We start from the raw sequence: 24,263 nt of genomic DNA, 5'->3' as shown, positions 1-24,263 counted from the left end.
TTTTATTGAGAATACAGACACAGTACAGCCATTGGAATACAATGCAGTACAAAAAGCAGTGTCCAAACACTCTTAACAACCAGAAGTAGAGTGGCAATACTTCTATCACTGTTTGATGTAGTTTTTAGTAGTATGTATAAAGAGAACTATAAAATCCACAACTGTAAAACTTAAAAGTCCCAACCCCCCCCCCCCCCACACACATACCCGTAGATGAGAACAAAAGGCCCCAACCAATCAGCAAACAGAAGTCGCACCAACCCCCTAAACAGAACAAGCTCGAACAAAAGGTGCCCAAGTATCCTGCCACTTTGAATATACTGCTTAATTGCAGTCAAACGCTCCATATCACAGATGTGCCACAGTTTGATAATCCACTGCAACAATGGAGGGATCATCCTATGTTTCCAGTATTTGATCAGATTCAGGTGGGCAGCCTGGCAGGCATAGCACACCAACATATACTGCTGCCTGTGTATTTTTTGTTTTGTTTTTTTTACCAAAAAAAGCGCCGCAGGGTGCCATTTGAACAAGTCATCCAAGCCAGGCCTGCAAACAATCCTGAACTGCTCTCCAATAATCTCAAGCCTTAGGACAGAACCATCAAATGTGACCCATAATGCCTCATTCAAGGCAGCCCTCTAACAATGAGGAAATGTATCTGGAAACATATGGGGTAATCGAGCAGGAGTGAGATACCAGCAATAATCCTTAATAGCATTTGTTTTGATAGATACTGCAGTGGAAGACTTCAATAAAACCTTTTCCATAACAAACCAATCATTCTCAGAAATAACTCCTGCTCCGAATTAAACCTATGAAGGGTATATGGATGAACTTGTTGATATAAAGAGTACAAACAAGTGATAAGGCCCTTAGTACTCATAGAATCTTCACATACATCTTCAAATTAAGTTTCTCACACATTACAGCTCTTAACCGAAGGAGCAGTCAAAGAAATGTTTCAGCTGCAAATAAGCGTACTGATTGGAGGGCAAGAGCCGATAGGTGGCTAAAATAGATGCAAAGGGAATGCATTAATCATCCTCATAAAGCTGACCCCATGTATCCAAGCCCAGCTGAATCCATTGAGAATAAACTCCCACACCCGGGGAGAAAATGGGGTTACCCATAATAGATGTGTGATGAGAGAGCAAAGCTCAAAGGGTAGAAAAAAATGAAATCCCAATAATAGAAAGTGGCAAGAATAGTAGGGCACAGGTCCACCGGTTAGCGATGATATTTATAAGGCAGCCAAATAAGGTGTTTCAATAAGTAAGGCCCAACTGTTTGTTGTCAACGTTCAGAAGTAGATGCACAAAACCATTTGATCACTGCACGGACCTGAGCAACACAATAATACCAAAGCAAATTAGGCACTGCCAACCCACAGAAACCTTTATATTAAAAAAAAAAAAAAAGCCTGGGAAAGCCGTGGACTCTTATTGTGCCACACAAAGCGAATCAAATGATTTGCAATCCAGACAAAAAAAGTTCACGGAAGACACATTGGCAGGACTTGTAAAAGATTGCTGTATCTTTTACAGGTCCTATGGTCAAGGAAAAATATTCATCTTAATGGTTGTAGTCCGACCAAACCAAGAAGCTCCATGGACGACCATCGATCCAAATCCCGAGTTACTTCCTAAGGGAGAGCGGGCTTATTAGCCTGAAAAAGACCACCCCCCCCCCACCCCACACACACACATCCTTAGATAGCAAAGTTCTTTGCTCATTTAAAGGTAAAGGAAGTCCATAAAGTAGCTAAAAGATTGGAGGGGAGGCCAATAGCCATTCCCACAGACTTGGTAGCATTTAATTTATACCCTGAAACCGCCAAAAAGGACCCAATCTCATGAACCAGATTAGGCAAAGATATCAAGGGGCGATAGAGAGGATGTCATCTGTAAAACACAATTTTAAATTGAGTCCCCCCTGCAGCACACAGCGACATCCGGATTCACGTAAACGGCTCCATAACCAAAGCAGAGAAAGGGGGACACTCCTGATGAGTACCATGAGTAAGAAGAAACGACCCAGAATTACTCCCATTAATACGTACACAGGCTTTTAGAGAGGCATAAAATGTCTGTATCCAGAGTCGGTAAAATGGTCCCAACCCAAACGGGATTCTATCAAGAAAGGCCCTATCGTAAGCCATCTCGGCGTCCAAACCAAGAAGACACAAAAGTATTTCCTCCCTTTGAGAAAGGTAAAGATCATCAACTGTGTGCCACACATTGTCCATAGCCTGACGTTTAGCAACAAACCCAACCTGATCAGGATGAACCATATCAAGAAGAACTACAGCCAACCAATTGACCAAAATCTTAGCCAAAATGTTTATATCAGATTAAAATAGAAATGGGGCGATAAAAAGCACAGTTGGGCTTATCCTTCTCAGGCTTCGGGATAATGGCCACCCAGGCCTCCTTCATAGAAGGAAGTAAAGGGTCCCCCTCCTTGACAGAGTTCAGAAATCAGTGTCAAGAATGGGATTTCGTTGAGATTCTCTACTCACGTGCTGTACACTGGCATACCCTCCACCCCACCACACTGGGTTTCTCTTGCCTCTGGGCGAGTCTCCCTCCCACAAGTTAATTCCCCAGTTGTTTCTAAGGAAACTAGGACCGCAATCCCAGGGGTCCCATAGTTCCTAGAAGACACTCACTGACTGAGAAAACAAACCACCAGGATTCTTACTTGGTCCAGGACAACAGAGATCATAAATTAATAGGTTTATTATCAAAAAATTGGAACAGTGAAAAAAGGTGTAAACAGCAAACGGGTAAATTAGCATGTATCAACATTAAAACTAACTAGACGCTTTATTACTACCCGAGTAGTACCTGGGGAGTTGGAATAGAACTATTCATAGATTTTGAACAGGGTCTCAGTGCAGAGATCTTTACTCTCCATACTCCCTCTCTGAGACTGGGGGAGTCCACATAATGGTTGGATTTTGTACTTCCCTTTGCATGAGCAGCCAAGATTACAGGCTTGAAGGCCTGTGCTACTCCCTGGCCTCTTGCCATTTTGGGACACCCTTCTGCAATCCTTTTCCAAGGGTCAACACTGAAGGTGCTACATAAAATAGCACCACACATAATATTTAAGATAGCAGTCATTCATGCCAGAAATCAAGACCTAACCTGTGACAGCCTGTTCCTGTCTCTCCAAGCTGCAGCACACCTTGCCCATTGTGCTGACCCTCTCTGCAACTTGCTTCAGCCAAGGGGTCTTTGTTGACGGCGAGAAATGTACTGGCATACTGGTCCAAACACAAATTGCACTGTCTGCCTACCAGAACTGAACATAAGATGTTGCAGAATGTAGAAATTTTGGTTCTTCCATATTTGGAAAATTTATTAAATCAATATGAAATCCAGTCAAGGAGAGTGAGGAACCACAGCTTGGGTAGTTCAGGTCCTGCAAGTTCTGGGTTGGATTGTCAACTGTGCCACGAGCAAACTTATGCCATCACAACTGATAGATTTGTGGGCTCTATTTGACACTGGGTGGGGAAACGTTTCCTTCCCAGAAGAGGGAATGCAAGTTGTAATTGCAGATCCAGCCCTTACTGGAGATGATGAGAGGTCCTGAGATTATATTTAGGTTTTGGGTTTGATGGCAGCATCTCTGAATCTACTCCTGTGGGCCAGAGCACACATGAGGCTGTTGCATAGTGTTGCTATTCTGGTGGACCTGCAGATTCAAGACCCTCTGCAGGGAACAGCAAGGGTCCTTTTGACATGGTGACTCCAGTCAGTGAATCTAAGGAAAGGGGTGAACCCGGAGATGCCAGACTGAATCTTTGCCATGACTGATACCAGTTTCGTTGGCTGGGGAGCCATTGTCTAGGAGAGGTGACCCATTGATGGTGGTCAGTGATAGAAGCAGCATTATCTATCAGTCGACGGGAGGTGAGGGCCATATGATTGAACTTCTCTGTTGGGTCAAATGACACCTGCTGGATCTGACAGCGACACACATGGCTTGAGTACAGAATGTGCAAGCAGGTTTGTTTTGGTTTTGTGTTTTGTTTTTTCTAGCAGGGACACCTTGGTGCCAGGAAAGTGGAGTCTGGCAGAAGCATTTGATCTCACAGAGTGCCTGTAGGGAAGACCAGTCATGAATTTGATGGTGACAGCTAAGAATGCAATAGCTTCCAAGTTTTTCAGTTGTCAGAAGGGACAATTTATCAGCAAAATTGGATGAACTGATTCAGCTAGGCCCTCAAGGCAAGATATTGTTTCCTCCATGGCCCCTAAGGGGTACAGTCATTCAGAGGATAGAGAGCTATTGAGGGACCTGTTGTCTTGCTGGATCCAGGTTGGTTAAAACGCCATGAAACAGATCTCGAGAGGTTGCAGGTAAGGAGACCTGTGGTGCTACCGAAGATGGCGGGTCTTCTAGTACCACAGCCAGTGAGGATGCCAGACAAGTCTATATTTTGTGTTAGGGCATGCCTCTTGAAAGGGCGAGACTCAGAAAAAGAGGGTATTCTAACTACTCTTACACTTAGGAAGACTTTTTATTTATTTATGTGTTACATTTGTACCCCACATTTTCCCACCTATTTGCTGGCTCAATATGGCTTACATAGTACCGTCAAGGCGTTTGCCAAGTCGGTGGATAACAAATACAAGGTTATATTGTGGTGCAAAGAGGTAGATGTGTAACAGGCATTATGAGGGTCAGGGGAGTGAAGATTGTATGTTGTCCAGTACAGTCATTGTTATGCTGTGTTGCTGGGTGTGGGGATTTACGGTGGGTCGGTGGGGTAAGCCTTTTTGAAAAGGTTGGATTTTAGTGATTTCCCGAAGTTTAGGTGGTCATGGATTGTTTTCACGGCTTTTGGGAGTCCATTCCATAGTTGTGCGCTTACGCAGGAGAAGCAGGGTGCGTAAGTTGTTTTGTATTTGTCTTTTACAATTTGAGTAATGTAGGTTTAGGTACGATTGTGATGATCCGAATCTGGGTAGATCTATGAGATCTGTCATGTATCCTGGGACTACTTGGTAGATTATTTTGTGGACCAAAGTGCAGATTTTGAAGATGATCCGTTCTTTGGGAACCAATGCAGCTTTGCACGGAGGAGTTTAGTGCTTTCGAATCGTGTTTTACCAAATATCAGTCTGGCTGCTGTGTTTTCAGTGGTCTGAAGTTTTTTTGTGAGTTGCTCTTTGCATCCCACATAGATTCCGTTGCAGTAATCTGCATGGCTTAGTACCATTGATTGTATTAGGTTTCGAAAAGTTTCTTTCGGGAAGAAAGGTTTTAATCATTTGTTTCCACATTGAGTAGAACATTTTCTTTATTACAGAGTTTACTTGGTTCTCGAGGGTAAGGTTGCGGTTGATTGTGACGCAGAGTATTTTTAGGCTGTCTGAGATAGGGAGGGTGTGTCTTGGAGTGTTTATGGTTGAGGGTTTTGTACTGGTTATGTTGAGATGAGTATGATGCAGTGTATTTTTTCAGTGTTCAGTTTCAGTTTGAATGAATTTGCCCAAGAGTCCATGGTGTTCAGGCCGTCATTGATTTCATTGGTTATTTTTGTTACGTTATGTCTGAAGGGGATGTATATTGTAATGTCATCTGCATAGATGAACGGGTTGAGGCCTCAATTGGATAGGGACTTTGCCAGTGGGATCATCATTATGTTGAAGAGTATTGGTGATAGTGGTGATCCTTGAGGCACTCCGCAGGCTGCTTTCCACGGTGGTGAGATGTTTGAGTTTGATTTTACTTGGTATGTTCTGGTGGTTAGGAAACCCTTGATCCAGTTAAGTACATTTCCATCAATCCCAAAGTGGTTAAGAAGTCTTAGTAGTATATTGTGGTTTACCATGTCGAACACGCTCAACATGTCGAATTGGAGGAGAAGTATGCTTTTATCTGTGGCTGTTTCCTGCTTGAATTTGGCCAGGAGTGTGACTAGGACAGTTTCAGTGCTATGGTGGGGACGGAATCCTGATTGAGAGTCGTGTAGTAATGAGAACTTGTCCATATATTCTGTAATCTGTTTGGTCACCAAGCTTTCCATCAGTTTGACTACTGATGGGTGTCACATCTGTCGCTCCCTCCGGCTGCTCCTCCGCTGGAAGCGGGAGCCGGGGTCCACCGCGGTGAGGGCCGGCCTTCTTGAGGCCGCAGCGGAGAGCCGGGGTTCGCCACGGCGATAGCCGCCCAGCCCGGGGCCGAAGCCGTGGGCCGGCGATCGCGGCTGTCGGGCTCTCGATCGCCGGCTATGAGGGCCATACTCGCGCCAGTAGGGAGAATGGCGCCGAGATGCGATGGCCGGCGTCTCCTTCACTTTCGGGCGCGGGTACCCGAAGCTCCGCCTCAGAGGAGTTAGATTGGAAGGCCGGCGCTGTAGTCCCGCCTGGGAGCTCGGACACAGCCAATCAGAAGGATTCTGTCAGTTACCAGGTTCTGATTGGCCGGCCATGTCGGCTGGGGCTGGGTGGTTGATTGCGGACAGTATTTAAGGAGCAGGCCTGGGATAGAACATTGCTTCAGGTTCTGTTTCCCGAGGCTAGTCTCCGTGTGTTCCAGTTCTCAGTTTGTTTTCCTTGCTCTCCTGGTCTTGACCTTTGCTTTGTTTTTGGACTTCTCTGCTAGCTGCCTGCCCTGACCTATTGCCTGTTTTAACTACGCTGTGAGCTGCCTGCCCTGACCTGTCGCCAGTGTTCCTCCTGCCCTCCTGGCTCCTGGTTCCATTATTGGGTCAGTTCGTCAACCCCGCAGTTCCGGAAGTCCCGTTGACCACCTGCAGCTGGGGGCTCAACCCTCGGTGAACGGCGGTCGCCGCGGGTGAAGACTTGGGGTTGCAAGGCTGTCCTCTGAGGTCCTTCGGGGCCTTGCGGGACCTAAGGGCTCACCTTCTCTTCAGATAAGACAATGGGATAGACGCAACTGGGCAGTAATTGGTGAGATCGTTTGTGTTTTTCTTAGTGTCTTTTGGTATTGGGGTGAGTAGGATGTTGCCATATTCCTCGGGAAAGAGACCTTGTTGTAGCATGAAGTTTAGGTGGGATGTGAGGTCTGCTATGAAACAGCCAGGGGCAGATTTGAGTAGGTGACTGGGGCATATATCCAGTTTGCAATGGGTGTTGGTAAACCTATGAGTCGCTTGTGTAACTGATTCAGTGGTGAGGGGGGTAAATGTTGACCAGATAAGGTCAGCTGGGTATCCATCAGGGATTAGGTCCAGGTCATTGAAGAAGTTTTCGATGTCTGTGTTGTGCTGAGGAAGTGTATTGAATAATTTTTATTATTTTTTCCATTAAAGTAGTTAGCAAGATTTTTCTGCGGATGGAATATCTGTGTTGGTTGTGGTGATAGGGGTGGTGTCTAGTAATTTATTTAAGAGTTGAAATAGTTTCTTCAGGTCTTTGTAATCCGGTCCTATGTTAGTTTTGTAGTAGGACCTCTTGGCTTGTCTTATTGCATATTTGTATTTTCTGTGTATTTGTTTCCATGCATTGAGTGTAACCTTTTAACTTTCTTGACTTGTATATCAGAGTATGGCACATATTTGAGGTGTGGGGCTCTTACAGTTTTCTATCTCCAAAATTTGGGACTTTTTGCATGATGGCTTGGACAAGGAGTTGGCCTTAGCCACTGAGTGCAGATAACTGCCATCTCGTGCAGTAAAGGCCTGGTGAAGGGATGGTCATTTGACATATGTTTAAGGCTGCCAACTGGATCCAGATTCACAATACACAGATTGATCTAGTCCTGGGTTTAACCCAGTGCATGCTGGGACTTGTACTCTTGCTTTTCTTAGGGAAATCAATGGGGAAATGAGAACTACAAGTTCCTATATACAATGGGGTAATCTCAGGACTGGATCAACCCTGTCCTGGGATCTGGATCAGTTGGCAGCCTTAGGTATGTTACATCAGGGGAGTGGGACTCTTCTGACATCCCAGGCACCTCATGGTGCCTTCCTAAACTGAATCTGGTCCTTTGGTTCTGGTTTAGCACTCTTTAAGCCTCTTGGTGGCCTCCCCCAAAAGATGTTATATTATAGAGGGCTTATTGTCTGCAAATACCAATATTCAGTTCAATGCGGATCACAAATCAAGAACACTTGAGGCAGAAACCTCAGGAAGTACATACTATCATAGTTAAAACAAACAAAATTACAATTATAAGAAACAAGTCATAAAAGCACTTAATTACACCAGATATTTATGAAACAACGTTTTGAGGGCTCTACGAGATACTTGATAATTCCTAAGCATACGCATCTCTAAAGATAGAGAGTTCCATAAGGAACAGTCTGGTAGTGAAGAGAAGAACTGAACAACTTCTTGGATCTTATAAAATGGACTGCTGGGAAATTTAGCAGTATGCGATCATGGGTTTTCCTATACCATGCAAGAGCTGCACCTGCTCATATTGGTAAAATGGTACACCTAAATGATAAATGTAATTGTATACACTTTAAACTTGGGCCATGGCTTCAACTAGGAGCCAGTGCAATCTCACAAGTAAAGGAGTGGCTGATGTAAATCTGCCAGCTGAAAAAAATCGGCTGTGCTACCGTATTTTGAATAAGTTGCAAACGCATTCCAAGTGTGTCTGAGCAACCATTGTAAATGATGTCACAATAATCCAGTCTAGACAAGGTCAGAGCCTGAACCAATAATCTAAGTTTATCAGGATCAAAATAATTTTGAATTGTTATAAGTTTCCTTGATGTATGAAATGATTTCCTGGTTAGAGGTTTTACATGATAGTTTTATTAACATTTTCCAATCTACCACCGCAACCCAAACTCTGGAGCAGAAGTCAAAAAAGTATTTGTTCCAAGAGAAAAATGCAAGGGAAACTTGGAAGGATCAAACATGCCTAACCAGAGGAACTTGGTTTGTTTTTTTTTTTGTTTTTTTTTTTTTGGGGGGGGGGTTCTGGATTTAATTTGGGTCTGATTTAAAATCCTGTACACAAGTTCCCAACGCTCCAATCCCCCGTTACCAGTAAAAGCAAGGTGATATCTGCAGAAACAAAACAAAAATAGTATCTTTAACCTTTCTAACACCAAACCCAGAGGTTGGAGCAGCACATGGAACAGTGAAGGGAACAGCAGGGACCCCTGGGGAACCCTACCTGCTTTTTGCACTCTATAATTACGAGTCATGAGAAACCCTCTGAACCAACTTAATACATTCTCACCTATACTTATGTCACTCAACCTGGACAACAAGATGTTATGGTCGACCAGGTTGAACGCAGCGGATAGGTCGAATTGAACTAGAATTGCATTTTGACCACTGCTCAGCAACTCTCTACTGTGGGCAACAGTGGCAAGCTATCACCATTTCTATAGTGTAATTCTTGAGAAAACCTGATTGAGTAAGATGTAAAATGTTGCTTTTATACAAATATATATCTAACATTTTTGACACATCCCTCCATTATCTTTACAAACAGTGGTATCAAGGCAATTGGGCGATAATTGCTTGCAAATCTCTGCTGGGATCTTTCATAATTGATGTAAGTGCAATCTCCCCCCATTATGATGGAAATTTTCCATTTGGTAAAACAGTTAACCCAGTGTCAGTGCCAACAAAAAAATGTTATAGAATTCATTAAATATGCCGTGCATGGGTCTAGACTACAATTAGATTTAGTGAACCTATGTAACAGCTGCTTAACCTGCGCTATCGACGGAGATCGGAAATTATTCCATGTGCGATGCACTAGAATGTTATCTTGCCAATCAGTTGTCTCCTGATCCCAAGCAATAAAGAGATTTAACTGTTGATGTATGTTTACAACCTTCATCTCTAAAGTAGCAAGCTAACATGTCAGCTGCTGGTTTACCACTGGCATGTTGAAAGCTGTATTTTTGGTGGCTATGTGCCAGCAAGACAGATTTTGCATTTTCTCAACTGCCAAGAATTATTTCTGGTGTTGTCTAGGGAGCAGAGGGTGGTTCAACTAGTCCCTTCCTTTCTTCCCAAGATGGTATCCTCTTTTCACATAAGTCAGTTTCTCTCCTGATTTTTCAGAACAGAATAGGAAGGAATGAGCAGACTTTTATCATAGAAACATTGAAAAATGTAACCAGATAAAGACCATATGGCCTATCCACTTTGCCCATGCCATCTATTCTCCCTATCATTCCCTTAAAGGTCCTATGTATTTGTCCCAAGCTCTCTTGAATTCAGTTGGACATCCAGCAGATGTCATGCTGTTAACTGAACAAAATATTCAGATCATCTCTTTTATTTGCAGGAGCCAGAAAAGGTAAAGACCTCTAAGGCTACAGTGGTGCGTTGGATTAATGAAGCTACAACATCAGCATATGTTAAAACAGTGGTTCCCAAACCTGGTCCTGGAGGCATCCCAGCCAGTCAGGTTTTCAGGATACCCACAATAAATATTCATGATTTTCATGCAGTAGAGGCAGTGCATGCAAATCTCTCATGAATATTCATTGCTTGTATCCTGAAAACCTGACTGGCTGGGATGCCTCCAGGACCAGCTTTGGGAACCACTGTGTTAAGGGCAATTCTACCAAAATGGTGCTAACAAGAAGAGCAGACCAGGCAAAGAGTGCATAAAATGATTTTATTCACCACAACATAAAATTAAAACTCCGTAAAAAAAAAATTAAAATCCTGACATGGCCATGTTTTGCCCAAGCAAGGACTGTCAGAGGCATAAAAATATAAATAAATGAAAAATGTTAGTAAAAAAAAAAAGGGGGGGGGAACTAAATAATACTTTTATATATTTTTAAAGAAATGCACAACAATGTGTACATGATTAAACATCTAAAAATAATGAATAAAACTTCTACGCATATTCACATTGGCAGTATATGAGAGGTAATTGTTAATAACACGTGTTAAACATAGAGGTGAAATAAAAGTGAACATAACTCAAGTGGTATATTGAAGGAGTGCCACCTACTTTGTAAAAACTACAAGAGTAAAATGTAAGTTAAAAGCTATAGTGTTAACATCATCTAAAATATTACTGGTCTTGGATGAAATTATTTAAACAGGAAACTTACCAGCTCTCTCAAAAATAGCAGCCAGCAATAGCAGCCTGTTGCAGTGTTGCCTTTACACATAGCTTGGAATGCAAAGTATTTTTAGTGGTTTTGTAATTTTTTAACTTCAGAAACGCTGTACAATCAGTGCAATTTTGCTACCTGTGTTCCTTTAATGCAGTGGTTCCCAAACCTGATCCTGGAGAGGCACCCCAGCCAGTCATGTTTTCAGGATACCCACAATGAATATTCATGAGAGAGATGTATATGTATGTACTGCCTCCACTGCATGCAAATCTCTCATGAATATTCATTGTGGGTATCCTGAAAACGTGACTGGCTGGGGTTCTTCTAGGACAAGTGTGTATTTTAAAGGAGCCAGGATCATTTTAAAATCACTGATTTGGTGCTTTTTATAAATTACTAGTAAAAAAGGCCCGTTTCTCACACAAATGAAACGGGCGCTAGCAAGGTTATCATGTAATGGCGATTATGTTTTTAAGGGAACCGTTAGGAGAAATGTTCTGTCATGATAAGTAATAATTGGGAAGGGTGTATAATATATGCTCCAGGGGTATGAGATACGGATTGTTTTATCTGTTGGGTTTTTTAATCTTTTTTTGTGATTTTTATTTATAGTATTTTTTAAAAGATAGAGTACACAAACTCCATCCATGTCTAGCATTTCTCTTCTCTTCCCTCCCCTCCATCCATGTCTAGCATTTCTCTTCTCTTCCCTCCCCTCCATCCATGTCCAGCATTTCTCTTCTCTTCCCTCCCCTCCATCCATGTCCAGCATTTCTCTTCTCTTCCCTCCCCTCCATCCATGTCCAGCATTTCTCTTCTCTTCCCTCCCCTCCATCCATGTCCAGCATTTCTCTTCTCTTCCCTCCCCTTCATCCATGTGCAGCATTTCTCTTCTCTTCCCTCCCTTCAATCCATGTCCAGCATTTCTCTTCTCTTCCCTCCCCTTCATCCATGTCCAGCATTTCTCTTCCCTCCCCTTCATCCATGTCCAGCATTTCTCTTCTCTTCCCTCCCCTTCATCCATGTCCAGCATTTCTCTCCTCCCCTTCATCCATGTCCAGCATTTCTCTTCTCTTCCCTCCCCTCAATCCATGTCCAGCATTTCTCTTCTCTTCCCTCCCCTCAATCCATGTCCAGCATTTCTCTTCTCTTCCCTCCCCTTCATCCATGTCCAGCATTTCTCTTCCCTCCCCTTCATCCATGTCCAGCATTTCTCTTCCCTCCCCTTCATCCATGTCCAGCATTTCTCTTCTCTTCCCTCCCCTCAATCCATGTCCAGCATTTCTCTTCTCTTCCCTCCCCTCAATCCATGTCCAGCATTTCTCTTCTCTTCCCTCCCTTCAATCCATGTCCAGCATTTCTCCTCTCTTCCCTCCCCTCCATCCATGTGCATCTCCTTCCTGACTTCCCTCCCCTCCATCCATCCATCCATGTTCAGCCATTCTCTCTCCCCTGCCCTCCCCTTCCTCCATCCATGTTCAGCAGTTCTCTCTCCCCTGCCCTCTATCCACCCATATCCTGCAAATTTCTTCTCTCACCTGCCCCCATTCATCCGTCCATGTCCAGCAGTTGTCCCCTCTCCCCTGCCCTCTCCTCCATTCGTCCATGTCCAGCAGTTGTCCCCTCTCCCCTGCCCTCTCCTCCATCCGTCCATGTCCAGGAGTTGTCCCCTCTCCGTTCCTCCCCCCCCCCCCCCCCCGGCGCGTTTAACCCTTTTACTTTCAGGTGCAGCGACGGCAGTGACGATGACAACACAGCTTCTCCCTTCCCTCACACAGTGTCCCACCCTTGCAGAAACAGGAAATGCATCATCACAGAAGGCGGGGCACTGTGAGGGGAAGGGAGAAGCTGGAGGTGAGCCCACTGTGTTGTCCTCTTCACTGCCATCGCTGCGCCTGAAAGTAATAGGGTTAAACACACGCAAGGGGGGGGAGGAACGGAGAGGAGGGCTGTCGATTGGGGAGCTGAGGACGGGAAGGAGCAGAGGAACCATCCGAGAGCTGCCTGGCTGCAGCGCTGCTGCACCAGGCAGCCCTGTGTTTGGGGGGGCAGCAGCCAGGGGAAGGTCACGGTTGGGCTGGGGAGGCTTAGCCTCCCCAAGCCTCTTATACTGGGCGCCTATGCCTGTCCTCCCATCCCATCCATGTCCATCAATTCTCCTCTGCCCTGCCCTTCCCTTCCTCCCTCCCCTCGATGTCCCACAATTCTCTCCTCCTGACATCTCACCTCCAGCGTTCCCTTCCCCCTCATTGTTCCGCCCTCTGACCTCATTACGTTTTGACGTGAGGGCGGGGCAGTGAGTGGGAATGGATGTTACGAACCCAGGCATCCAGACGTAGAATGTTGGAGGTGCAAATTATTATACAGGATATGCCTTAAATGTCTTACTTCATTCAAATTTTGTATTTTTAGATGTTTTTAAGTGGTTTTAAGGAGATTAAGTAATTGCAAGCTATGACCATAATCTAAGAGAGCATAAAGGCTAGAAGGATGGGGAGGGGATGGGATTTGATACACTGCCTTTCTGTGGTTACAATCAAAGCAGTTTACATATTATATACAGATACTTATTTTGTACCTGGGGCAATGGAGCATTAAGCGACTTGCCCAGAGTCACACTGAGCTGCAGCAGGAATTGAATCCAGTTCCCCAGGTTCTCAAGCAGCTTTCACAAACCATTAGGCTACCCTTGGCATATGTCATCAGCTGTGTGGCTGCAATAGTCTATCAAAAGAGAAACCTTGTTACAGACAAGTTTTCCCAAGGCTTTGGTTAACTATTCAGGTTCTCTCATCTAGTGAATTAATTCCGGGTGACATGCGATATTTCTTGCCTTTTGCAAGATAAGTTGTGAACAGAAGTACATACATCATGCAGGCCATTTTGACTGGTTTAGTGGTAATTGATTGGCCTGGTACAGTCATAGACAGACCAGTTTTGCTTGTCTTGGGGAAGATGACACTGTTCTGGGATTAGCTGTATTTCAGTATCACATGCACACCAAAGCTATAGCAAGGATCAGCATTGGAAATGAACCCAGGAAAGCTGTAGTCTTAGAATATAATGATAGACTGAAGTGGAGGGAAAAAAAAGTATTCAGGAAGTGACAAAGGATTTTATATTCACTCTCCAATTTTTTTTTCTTAGCATCTGCAACAAGTGGTGGTTCTGTCATAAATGTTGCTGCTTTGCTGGCATCTGGAACTCAAGTTACTCCTCAAATAGCTATGGCAGCTCAAATGGCAGCTCTTCAGGCAAAGGCATTGGCTGAGACTGGAATAGCTGTGCCTAGTTATTATAACCCAGCAGCAGTGAATCCAATGAGGTTTGCAGAGCAAGAGAAGAAGCGAAAAATGCTTTGGAAAGGCAAAAATGAAGGGGTAACTTTTTCTACTATTTTCTTCTGTACGGTTTTTCATTAAGATCTTTAAATGCAAGTTTTCTATTTTAAAAAAACAAAAAAAACCTTTGATAATTATAAAAAACAAAATATATCATTCTGCATGAAAGAAAAATTGCATGTATGGTGTAGTACTAGAGTACTAAATGTGCTTTGCCTTTTCATAGAGTTAGTAGTTTGTTTCCACTGAACATGTTAAAAACGTCACATCCACATTAAAACCTAAGAACGACATTGGCATGAGCTTCATTGAAGTACATAAGTAATGCCACACTGGGAAAGACCAAGGGTCCATCGAGCCCAGCATCCTGTCCACGACAGTGGCCAATCCAGGCCAAGGGCACCTGGCAAGCTTCCCAAACGTACAAACATTCTATACATGTTATTCCTGGAATTGTGGATTTTTCCCAAGTCCATTTAGTAGTGGTTTATGGTCTTGTCCTTTAGGAAACCGTCTAACCCCTTTTAAAACTCTGTTAAGCTAACTGCCTTCACTACGTTCTCCGGCAACGAGTTACAGAGTTTAGTTATGCATTGGATGAAGAAATATTTTCTCCGATTTGTTTTAAATTTACTACGCTGTAGTTTCATTGCATGCCCCCTAGTCCTAGTATTTTTGGAAAGTGTGAACAGACACTTCACATCCACCTGTTCCATTCCACTCATTATTTTATATACCTCTATCATGTCTCCCCTCAGCCGTCTCTGAAGATTTCAGTTACTCGAGTATGACTGGATAAATATCTATTTGGGATATGTTAGGGATCCTGGTGTATTGAAGATGCATTGTGCTCAATGTTACTGATTAGTTATGCGTGCCTTGAGACAGCCCATAATAGCAAAACTCTGGCCACAGTTGGTGTGACTGACTTTTTCTGCATGTAGACCACCAATTTAGAAGTTCAAAGCTAAATATTTCTTTTCACTCCTTTTTTTTTTTTTTGATCCATGAGAAACATGATTTTCCTGTGAAGTTTTTAGCAAGATAAAAAAGAGATAAGGGTTTTTTATGCCGATGAAGAAAGTTTGACCCATGCTATTTCTTCCATCCCCTTAAAAAGCTTATATTGGGTGGAGTTTGGGGTGCAGAGGTTTTTTCCCTTTATCATTTTTTTTTTTGCATTTCACAGGAATCTAGTCCTCTGTGTTGTGCAGGGCCTAGTGAATTGGGGGGGGGGGGGGGGGGGCAACACTGATGGTAATATTTTGCAATAGTGGTTATAAAGAGTAGAGAAGTAGTTTAGTGGTCAGAGCAGCAGGCCAAGAATCAAGGAAGCCAGGGTTTAAATCCAGTTCTCCTGTTGACACTCCTTATAACCTTGGCCAAATCCCTTTACCCTCTGTTGCTTCATGTACAGCTTATACTGTAAGTCTACTTACAATAAAATCCAAGTAAGTCACATTTGACTAAGTCTACACATTAATCGCGGTTAATGCCACAATTGATGCATTGTCAAAATTTTTATAAAATAATCGCAGCTAATAAAATTAATTGCCCCCTCTGGCTTGCACTTCAGCATCTTGCCCTCTTTCAATCCCCCCCCCCCCCCCCCCCCCCAAATATACTTTAAAACAGGTCATGTAGAGGGCAGCAGCAGAGCAGCAATACATGCATGCTACCTGCGGCCTGCTCCAGAGATTCCCTTCTGACCCATTCCACCCCCCCCCTCTGATGCAACTCCCTATGAGGGAGTCTGTTGAATCACTAGACCACAAGGGGTAAAAAGATCATTCAGGGAAGACAATGCCATAGCAGGAAAAAACAACTATTTGCTTTGGTCTTAATTCAAGAAGTTAGTGAGATTCTCATGCTAGAAGTTTTCTTTCATTCAGAGGAACTGAAGTAAATTACCTTGAAATTGGAAAACACAGTAGAAGAATTTTGAAATCATCAGAACCAGATGCTCACTAGTTCTGAAAGAACTCTGATATTGAATTGCATGCTTGTTTATTTAAAAATGTCTATTCCTTGTCACTTGCAGCAGATGAATCTAGGAACCTAGTGGGTTAAGTCTTCCTACCAGCAGATGGGAGATAGAGATAAACTAAGGGCAGTGATGGCAGACGGCCAGCTCCTTCCTCAGTTAGTACGTCTCTCTCTCAGCAGGTGCTGGACGGCTTTTTCTCCAGCTCCTGGGCCCAAGGCCTCTGAGGGTGCTCCTGGGCCGGTGGCCATTTTGAGCTGGTGGTGTCCCCTTTGGCAGCATACGCAGTTGTTGGGTCTTTGCTGCACCTCAAATTCCCTCTGACCAGGCTTTTGCTGTTCCTTTCCTTCCCTGTTTGTTTCTGCCTCCTCACTTTAAAAAAAAAAAAAAAAAGAGAACCATAGAATTTATTTAAAAGAGAAACAGAGAAGCACAGGGAAGTGTGTTTTTGCTGAGAGCAGGTTTGTGTTACTGCTGTCCCAGTCTTGTTTTCTGTTGCTTGCTTGTCTGAGCCTGCCTCGAAGTGGAGTCGGAGAGTTTTTTTTTTAAATTTAATTCCTTTGGCTCAGCTGTCAGTTCCTGCGCTTTCCCGGTCCAGGGTAAGTCCTGCTGGGTTCCTGTGCGGGGACGGGCGATGGCAGCGGAGGCGGTAAAACTCTGTTCCCGATGCGGGAAATGGCGTTCGGCAGCGGGCCTTTGCAGCGCGGGGTGCGCTGATTTGGTGGGACTCGACGGAGCGGTGCCCCCCCCCCCCCCCAGAGCTTGCTTTCCTGCCCAGAGCCTGGCGATTCTTGTACCATGTTGCCATTTTGCGATTGGGCGCAGAGCCAGCTCCGGTAGCAGTTTTGGGCAAAGCTGCTTCTCTGCTGGTAGGGGAGTCGGGGGGGGGGGGGGTCATCAGGCACTGTGGGCAGTGGTGCAGGTGCCATGGCTGCGACCTCAGTTGCAGGGGAGGGGTTTCCGCCAGAGTTTTTTTCATCAAGCGTTTCTTTGGGGTCTGAGTTGGGGTCCTGCATACGGTTGCCTGCAGATTCCTCCGTGGTGGCTCTCTCGGAGCAGACGGGGGTAGAGGCCGTAAAGGATGGTGTCCTCACTGACTAACCGGAGGACTCTTCCTCCGTGAGGATTTTCCATAAGGAGGAGTTGCGCTTCTCAGGCGGTCAACCCCAAGATGGTTAGTACCAGACGACCTAAGGCCTTTCCGGTACAGGAAGCTATTGAAGAGTTGATTTCGGCCCAGTGGGCGGATCCGGATGGGGGGCTGAAATTAGCCAGGGCTATGGCCAGGCTGAATCCGGTTTCAGCGGACCATTTTGAGCAGCTTGCTCTACCTAGGGTGGTTGCCCTGGTGACGGCGGTCACTAAGAAGACTAGCCTTCCAGTGGAAGGTGGTATGGCTCTTAAGGATATGCAAGACAGACGGCTAGAGGCCTCTTTAAAACGTGCCTTTGAGGTTACCGCTTTGACACTTCAAGCTTCTGTTTGTAGTTCTTATGCGGCTAGAGCTTGTCTCAGTTGGCTACATTCTGTCATAGATTCAATTTCGGAGTCTGATATGCCGGGAACTCCTCAGATGTCGCTGATGGATATTGGGCTTTTGGTCCGTGCTTAGGCCAAACTCATGGCCTTGACCGGTGTCTTCTGTGGCTCCATCATTGGGCCGCAGACATGGCCTCTAAGCAACGGCTCATTAAACTGCCTTTCCGAGGGAAATTGCTTTTTGGGGAAGACTAGAAAAGATTGTTAAATATTTGGGGGATTCCAAATCTCAGCGTCTTCCAGAGGATAGACCCAAGTCTACTTCCAGGCAGGGAACCTTGAGGTCACATTTCAGAGAGACGCGACGGTATCGCCCGGGGCGGTCCAGCGCAGCCTTTCAGCGTCCTCATTTTGGGCAGCGTTCTTCCTTTCACAATGAGAAGCGTCCAGCTGGACCCCCCCCCCCCCCTCTCGTCAGGGGGCTCCTTTTCGGGCCTCCTAATGATGGGGCGCAGGTCCACTCGGGAGGAGAGCAGATCGGTAGTCGGCTTTCTCTGTTTCTTCCAGAGTGGGCCCTCGATGTGGTGCGAGGTTACAAGCTAGAATTCTTCTCTCCCATCACAGACTTCTTTCTGGAGTCCCGCTATGTATCGCGGGCCAAGAGGACAGAGGTTCTGCAGTGTTTGCGACCTGCTAAGAATAGGGGCTATCTTGCCTGTTCCTCCTCTTGAAAGGCGCACAGGTCGGTACTCCAATCTTCTTTGTGGTTCCAAAGAAGGGAGGGGCTTTTCGGCCTATTCTCGATTTCAGAAAAGTAAACCAGTTTTTGCAGGTTCATCACTTCCGCATGGAGACATTAAGGGCAGTTATTGCTGCTGTTCAACCAGGCGAGTTTTTGATGGCTCTGGATTTGAGGGAAGCTTACCTGCACATTCCCATTTGGCAGCCCCATCAGAGATTTCTCAGATTTGCGGTGCTGGGTCAGCACTTCCAGTTTCGGGCCCTTCCTTTCGGAATGGCCACTGCCCCACGCAGGTCATCGTGGTGGTGGCAGCGTTCCTGCGGAAGGAGGGATTCCAGTGCATCCATATCTCGACGACTGGCTGATTCGGGCGACAACAGCAGAGGAGAGTCGAGTGATCACTGACCGAGTGATTGCAGTGTTGCAATCCTTAGGTTGGGTGGTCAATATGGACAAGTCATCTGGTTCCTACTCAGTCTGGAGTATCTTGGAGTGCAGTTTGATACGAAGCGGGGGAAGGTGTTTCTCCCTGAGGGGTGAAGGATCAAACTGCTTTCTCAGTTACGGACCTTATTGAGTTGTCGCGCTCCCCGAGTGTGGGACTATTTTTAGCTCCTCGGTTCCATGACGGCGACCTTAGAGGTCATTCCATGGGCAAGGGCTCACATGTGGCCTCTTCAGAATTTCCTTTTGAGCAGATGGTCGCCGACATCGCTGGATTATCAACGACACCTTCCTTGGTCGAGCCGGGCCAGGGACAGTCTCGCTTGGTGGCTCTGGTCAGCCAATTAAAGGGTGTTTCTCTGGCGTCTCCCAATTGGGTGGTAGTCATGACGGATGCCAGCCTTGCAGGCTGGGGAGCCCATTGTCTTCATCGAGTAGCCCAGGGATCGTAGACCCCTCTTGAAGCGGCCGATATATCATCTGGAGTTGCGAGCAGTCGTGAATGCGCTGCGGAGTTTTCAGGCCTTCTGCAGGGGCAGGCGGTTCGTGTATTCTCGGACAACACCATGACGGTGGCCTACATAAATCGGCAGGGGGGCACTTGCAGTCTTCCCTTGGCAGTGGAAGCGTCTCATCTTCTAGTATGGGCGGAAGCGCATATTCAGAGCCTGTCGGCAGCGCACATTGCGGGTCAAGACAGTGTTCAAGCAGATTTTCTCAGCCGGAATCTTTTGGACGCAGCGGAATGGACACTGTTGGACGCGGCTTTTTGGCTGATCTGTCAGCGTTGGGGAAGACCAGTAATGGATCTCATGGCCATGGCTTGCAATGCCAAAGTTCCCCAGTTCTTTAGCCACAAACGGCAGCCAGGATCCGCAGGATTGGATGCTCTTCTCCAGCCATGGCCGGAACAACAGCTACTGTATGTTTTTCCTCCGTGGCCTCTGATAGGGAGAGTTCTTTGCCGCATAGGGCAGCATCAGGGGCCGGTCGTTCTAGTGGACCCACACTTGCCCCGACGGCCGTAGTATGCGGATCTCGTTCGAGCACTCTCAGAGCCACCATTGTGACTTCCGGTGACTCCCGATCTGCTGCATCATGGGCCAGTTCAGATGGCAAATCCCTCCCGCTTTGGTCTTACGGGCCTGGCTATTGAGAGGCGGCAGCTGAGGAAGAAGGGATTTTCAGGACCAGTCATTGCCATTCTTTTGGGGGCACAGAAGCAGTCTACTTCAGCAGCGTATGCGCGAGTGTGGAAAGCTTTCTCGGTGTGGTGTGCTTTGCGTGCTGAATCGCCTTCTCAGGCGGACATTCCGGTTATTCTGGAGTTCCTTCAGGATGGTCTTCAAAAGGGATTGGCATATAATTCCCTTCGAGTACAGGTGGCCACGCTAGCTTGTTTTAGGGGCAAACTGGATTGTTCCTCTTTAGCAGCTCACTCTGATGTGGTCCGTTTCCTACGAGGGCTCTTCGGCTTTGGCCTCCTCTGCGGCAGCCGTGCCCGGCGTGGCATTTGAATGTGGTACTGCGAGTCCTCCAGGCCCTACCATTTGAGCCGTTGAATAAGGTTTCTGAGAAGGATCTAACACTTATGACAGTGTTTTTGGTGGCCATTGCTTCGGCTAGGAGGATTTCTGAAATTCAGGCTTTGTCTTCCAGAGATCCTTTTTTGCAGTTTTCTGAAGCAGGGGTGTCTATTCGGACGGTGCCGTCGTGTCTACCTAAAGTGGTTTCGGCTTTCCATGTCAATCAGGCGATTTATTTTCCGTCTTTTTGAAGAGAGGATTATCCGGGTGAGTTTGCCTCGCTACGTTGCCTGGACATGCAGAGAGCCTTGTTTCGGTACTTGCAGATCTCTTAACAAGTTTCGACGCTCGGATCATCTCTATGTGCTCTTGTTGGAATTGAAAAGAGGTGAGGTGGCTTCTAAGGCTTCATTGCTCGCTGGATTAGGGAAGCCATCAGAGCGGCATATCTGCTACAAGGGCGGGCGTCTCCAGTGGCCCTGAAGGCGCATTCAACTCAGGCGGAGGCCTTATCTCTGGAAGAGATTTGTCGGGTGGCTACTTGGACGTCCTGTCATACTTTTGCGAAGCATTACAGGCTAGACGTGTGTGCTCGGGAGGATGCGAGTTTTGGGGTGGGAGTGTTGGCGCGTGGAGCGTCGGCTTCCCAGCCTACTTAAGGAATGCTTTGGTACATCCCACTAGTTCCTGGATTCATTTGCTGCAAGTGACAAGGAAGATAAAATTGTCTTACCTGATAATTTTCTTTCCTTTAACGCAGCAGATGAATCCAGGATCCCTCCCTAGTTCAGCCGACGGTTTTTTTTCATTTTCCACGCAGGGTTGCTATTTTTTCCTTCCAGGTTCTCTTTTGCAGAGTTAAGACAGATATTGGGAACACGGAAAGGATTCCGATTTCTGGATCAAGTTGCAGTTATTTCGAAGTTCTTATTTGGTTCTCTGTTTTTCATAGTGAAGATGGTTTCTGGTCATTATTGGTTTCATATTTTTGGCCTTGGCAAATGCTTACGAATGACATACTAACTGAGGAATGAGCTGGCCGTCTGGCATCACTGCCTTTAGTTTATCTCTCACCTGCTGGTAGGCAGACTTAACTCACTAGTTCCTGGATTCATCTGCTTCGTTAAAGGAAAGAAAATGATCAGGTAAGACATAATTTTACCTTCCTTGTCACTTGCATACATAAAGTCACAGATGGAAAAAAGACTACTCTTAGCAAGTCCATGGCAAAGGTATCAACCCCATGCCTTCACAAACAATTGTGTTTTCAAACCCTTATGAAACCATACTTCTGCACATTATTAAAAATCAAGGCGAGTCATTCCAAATCCATTGACCAGCAGTTGAAAATGCTGGTGCTACTCGAGTGGAAGTATATTTCACAGTGCTCAGTTTTTCATTTGCAAGTAACATTGAAGATTCTGAATGCAAAGCGGGCAATGCACATGTTTAAAATACTACAGAACAGATATTGAATATAATATTTGATGAATCAACCATGGAATCTTAAATTGCACACAAGATGCAATTGGTAACCAGTGCAACGATCGAAGCACTGGCAATGCATGCTCAAACCAAGGTATTCCAGCCAGTAATCTGGCTACAGCATCCTGGATAGTCTGCAGTGCCTGCAGGAAAGAATTAAAAACAAGCAAGTCTTAACTGCGCCTTTGCAAATAGTAAATGTTCTGAAAAACAAAATTGACTATATGGGTAGACATAGTCTAAGGAGGAAAAGGCAGCTGTTCTAATTAGATTTGTTTTAAGGTTTTAATATAGATGAATAAGATATTTAACTGACATTGGATTTTCAGAAGGATATTCAAATTTTAAAAAGTTTGGGATAACTGGATTTGGTAAGATAGGAAACAGAGTAGGACTAAATCAGGTATAGGATTTGAAAGCAGAAGTAGGGGTGTCCCACCTTATCTTGCTGATTGATGTCTAGCCCTTTGAATTGAAATCTGGGGAAAGAGGGAAAAGTCGAGAGCAGAGTTTCTAGGCATATGCGTACAGTAAGTGTCAGTAATTACTGCTATATTTTCAAAAGTTGGTAATCTTGCCACATCTCAGGAACTGTGCTTCACCTCTAAGAATCTGTACTAGGACCAAAGGAAACAGTGGGTGAGATGATCAGATTTGCTGATGGCAAAAATTAAATCACAAGATTGTGGGACAACTACTACTAACTAACATTTTTAAAGCGCTACTAGGGTTACGCAGCGCTGTACATTTTAAACATAGAAGGACAGTCCCTGCTCAAAGAGCTTAAAGGCATGTAAATGGTAGATGATGCACATAGTGGAAAAATAACTAGGTATACAACAATGGCATACATATTAGGGTTCCCTAGCCAGGAAGAGGATCTTAGGTTTCAATATATTGTCCAGAACTCCTTAGCGCTTTCCGCAGTGGCAGTCAAAACAAATAACATCTTAGGATTTGTTGAAACGGCATGGAGAATAAAACAAATTCTTTATTCTGCTAGAACAGTACAGACTGATGGGTTATGTGGCCTTACCAGCAAATGGAGGCAGAGACTCTAAACTGCTTTAGTGATAACATATAGAACATGGCAGTATTTCTCTGCCTTCAGCAGATGGTTCAGGCTGGACTGGTGTAGCAGGATTTCTTCTGAGTTCTTGTTTCCCCAGGATGGAGTGGCTGTTGATTTGGGGGGAGCGGTTATTATGTGGCATACATGAGTCATCTCAGCAGACTCCTACTGCCCTGTTTTATGACGGGGGGGGGGGGGGGGGGGGGGGGGGCTAGTGCTGGCATGGACTGAACAGAACAATGCCAGAGAACAAACTAACCGCAGCTTCTTCAGGTGTGCTAACTTTTAGTGGGAATGGTAGTTCATGTTGTCACCGAACTGCCAAAATCCAGAGCAGCTTGGCGAGATTCAGAGTTTTTGCCTGTCAGCACTATGACTTGGTTGTTCTCTTCCCACCCCCAAAGCAGGGGAGCTCTGGAGGCTAGAGGACTCCAGATAACACAGGCACTCTGTGCCTGCTTCAAGAGGGTACTAGAGAATGTCAGTGAGTTCCTGGTCAGTCTATGGTGTCACCTGATCTCGAAGGTGTTTGAGGAGCACGGCTTGTAAGCATGCCAGGGACCCCATTTGGGGTCTCAGGCCTACGGATGTGCATACGCAGAAGGTCCGAAAGGAATTCAGTGAGCTGTGCTCTGCATACTTCCACGGCTTTTTAAACTTGGTATGCAGATCTGCTGGTAATTCCAGTTTTTTGCTCGTGCAATGAAAACAATACTTTCTGGTTTCTCTTCAGTTTCATGGAGGGTCTCCTATTTATGTAAAATGCTTATAACATGCCATGCATGATTCTAGGCAGCTTACAAATCACATACATGATTCACAAAAATAATTACTTACCACAGGGTGCCACAGGTCTATAGCAGCATCAGTACACACGGCAACCATTAAGAAAGCTATATGGTTCTGTCACTGTTTTTCTCCAAAGACAAGCAGGCTGATATTCTCACAAGTGGGTGACGCCACGTCGGCCCCGGAGGATTTTAAAGCAAAATCTAAAAATCTCTTCTACGGTGTTCAGTCGCGCGAGCGATCGATCGCACTGCGCATGTGCGCACACCTCTTCCCGCTCGCTGTGCGGACACGCCCCTCAGTTTTTCTTTTTCCGCGTCTGAGGAGACACGGAGTTCGTTAGTGCTTCGTGTTTTCTTC

The 24,263-nt window shown here is 45.4% G+C and overlaps 1 protein-coding gene across 1 annotated transcript in view; it reads left to right on the top strand.

Annotated features, from left to right (window-relative positions):
• The window catches only part of RSRC2 (arginine and serine rich coiled-coil 2), a 187,385-nt gene that overhangs the window by 111,923 nt on the left and 51,199 nt on the right, over positions 1-24,263 (top strand). The window contains 1 exon segment of the mRNA XM_030219254.1: positions 14,189-14,421. Within this exon segment, the coding sequence (XP_030075114.1) occupies positions 14,189-14,421 (233 nt within the window).

This window comes from Microcaecilia unicolor, chromosome 11, assembly GCF_901765095.1.
Source record: "Microcaecilia unicolor chromosome 11, aMicUni1.1, whole genome shotgun sequence".
In the NCBI taxonomy this organism is placed as follows: Eukaryota; Metazoa; Chordata; class Amphibia; order Gymnophiona; family Siphonopidae; genus Microcaecilia; species Microcaecilia unicolor.
This window is presented reverse-complemented; position numbering and strand designations above follow the sequence as displayed.